Source organism: Austrofundulus limnaeus, unplaced genomic scaffold, assembly GCF_001266775.1.
Source record: "Austrofundulus limnaeus strain Quisiro unplaced genomic scaffold, Austrofundulus_limnaeus-1.0 Scaffold1630, whole genome shotgun sequence".
In the NCBI taxonomy this organism is placed as follows: domain Eukaryota; kingdom Metazoa; phylum Chordata; class Actinopteri; order Cyprinodontiformes; family Rivulidae; genus Austrofundulus; species Austrofundulus limnaeus.
In genome coordinates, this window is record NW_013954032.1 from 36,460 (window position 1) to 38,476 (window position 2,017).

At 43.0% G+C, this 2,017-nt stretch overlaps 1 protein-coding gene across 1 annotated transcript in view; it reads right to left on the minus strand.

The window, feature by feature from the left end:
* Positions 1 to 436: 436 nt before the first annotated feature.
* The window catches only part of LOC106535965 (copine-4), a gene marked incomplete in the record, with an annotated part of 27,189 nt that continues 25,608 nt past the window's right edge, over positions 437 to 2,017 (minus strand). The window contains 1 exon segment of the mRNA XM_014033118.1: positions 437 to 1,080. Coding sequence (XP_013888572.1) covers positions 949 to 1,080 — 132 coding nt within the window.

Genomic DNA, 2,017 nt, shown 5'->3' on the forward strand with positions numbered 1-2,017 from the left:
TGGTGAAAAACTGACTTTGAAAAATAAATCTGTTCTTTTTTCTTATAAAAGTCTAAATAAGACAAAAATATTGGAGGTAATTTTTGACTGTGTAACTTTACAAACGGCAGCCCATATTTTTGGGCCTAACCTTGTTGGGGTGTCACTAAATCACTGAACCATGCTGATTGCTAACCCCAATTAATGCTAATTTTACAACGGGCTCTAATTTAGATATTTTAAACAAACAGCTGAAAATATGTGTAGCATTAGCCAAGAACAATCTATAAAATCCAAGATGGCCACCATTCTATGGCTACCTAATTTGCCTCTGGGATCAATAAAGTATTTTTGAATTGAATTAGATTGAATTGAATTGATTTATGTACTGTACTAGGTATTTGTACATTGTTATATATCATGAGTAGTGTTTTTTTTTACTTATCTTTCTCTTTTCTATCTCACCCTCTCCTGTTTTTGAGCTGCTGTAATGTGTAAATTTCCCCACTGTGGGATCAATAAAGTTTTATGTTATCTTAAAGCTAATTTTATATATTACAACTCATCTGTTTTTAGACGTATCGATGAGGACTGTGGTGTGTCACTGCGCTGACAGGACGCTCCGACTGTATCCAGTTAATGTTTTAACTTATTTTAGATGCTAATTGATGCTGAGCTGTCAGTCACCTGGGGGTGGCTCCGCCCCTGTGAATAAAGGACCAGGATGTTCCCACTGAGGCTGAGCTGTTTGGACCCAGGATGGTGCAGACGCCGGCTCAGATCAGGACACCAGCTCAGACACCTGCAGGGTCCTGTGTTCCAGGAGGACCTGGCTGGTCTGGGTGGAGGATGAAGACCATCTACAGGTTCGTGTGGTTTCATGGTAAAAGTGGGAGGAGCACCTTCAGTGTTTGCATCAGGAACAAAACAAGAAACAGTAAAGATTAATTTCCCGCGTGGCTCTGAGGCTCAGGGGCCGAAGGGCCTGGAAGACTGGTATTCACTGGGCACTTTGGGCTTGATGCCCCTGCTGTTGTAGTAGTCAACCACCTGGTTGGGCACTTCTGCTAAAACACTCTTGGCCAGAGCAGCTGGAGAGGCCTGAGGAGGAGACAGAGAGCAGCAGGGACAAAACATCACATCTCTTTTAGGTTTAAAGACAAAAAAAGAGAAACCATCCTGATGCTGGACCTGTTAGACCCTGCAGGACCAGAATCTGTTCCGAGCCATAAAACCTGGGGTCTGAAGGAGTTTTACAGTCTGTGTCAGATTTAATGAAGAATAAACTGAACCCTGAGCTCTTCCTGGTGGTTCCGTCTCAGTTCTGAGCCGGGCCCGTGGCTCTGCTGTTAAACAGGGACACTTGATTTGACGCTTCAGATCCGATCGTCGCCTCCTCGCTCCGCAGGGCCCAGAAGTCGTTTCTTCGTGACGACAGGCTCTCGTCTGTTCTGCTTCGATCGGTTCCAGCACAAATCTGAAACCATTCTCCCTCTCTGCTCCTGACAGCTTGTTGGTTTCCAAACGACTCGGTGTCGTTCAGCTAATCAGGGTCACACGGTTCTGTTCCAACACCAGTGGGTTTTTATTACGGCACCATCTGCCGCCTGCGGGGCTGCTGCAAGCTCCCAACCAACAAGTTAAATCTGTTTGTAATAAAACAACTACAACACATTCAAACACTGATACAATTAAACCTGAACTATAATTAGCTTTACAGAGATCAACACCAGAACTGGGTCAGTTTGGGTTTAAATTAAAAACCTGAATCTGCCTCCATCAGCTGGTTCTGACCTGATGTTTGTTTGGACTCTCATTAGACTTTATAAACATTTATTTTAACTGTAAAATAAAGACTGTAAAAATACTGTAGGCTGTTTAGTTTTTATCATTTTTAAACAAAATTTTAAAGATGTATTTTAGTACAGACTGAGCCATTTAGCGTTAGCCCCGATGCTATCACCATATATATGTGTTAGCTCGGTGCTACACGTTCTCTCATCACTGAGGTCCTCCATCCATATTTTCAGTTCCAGGC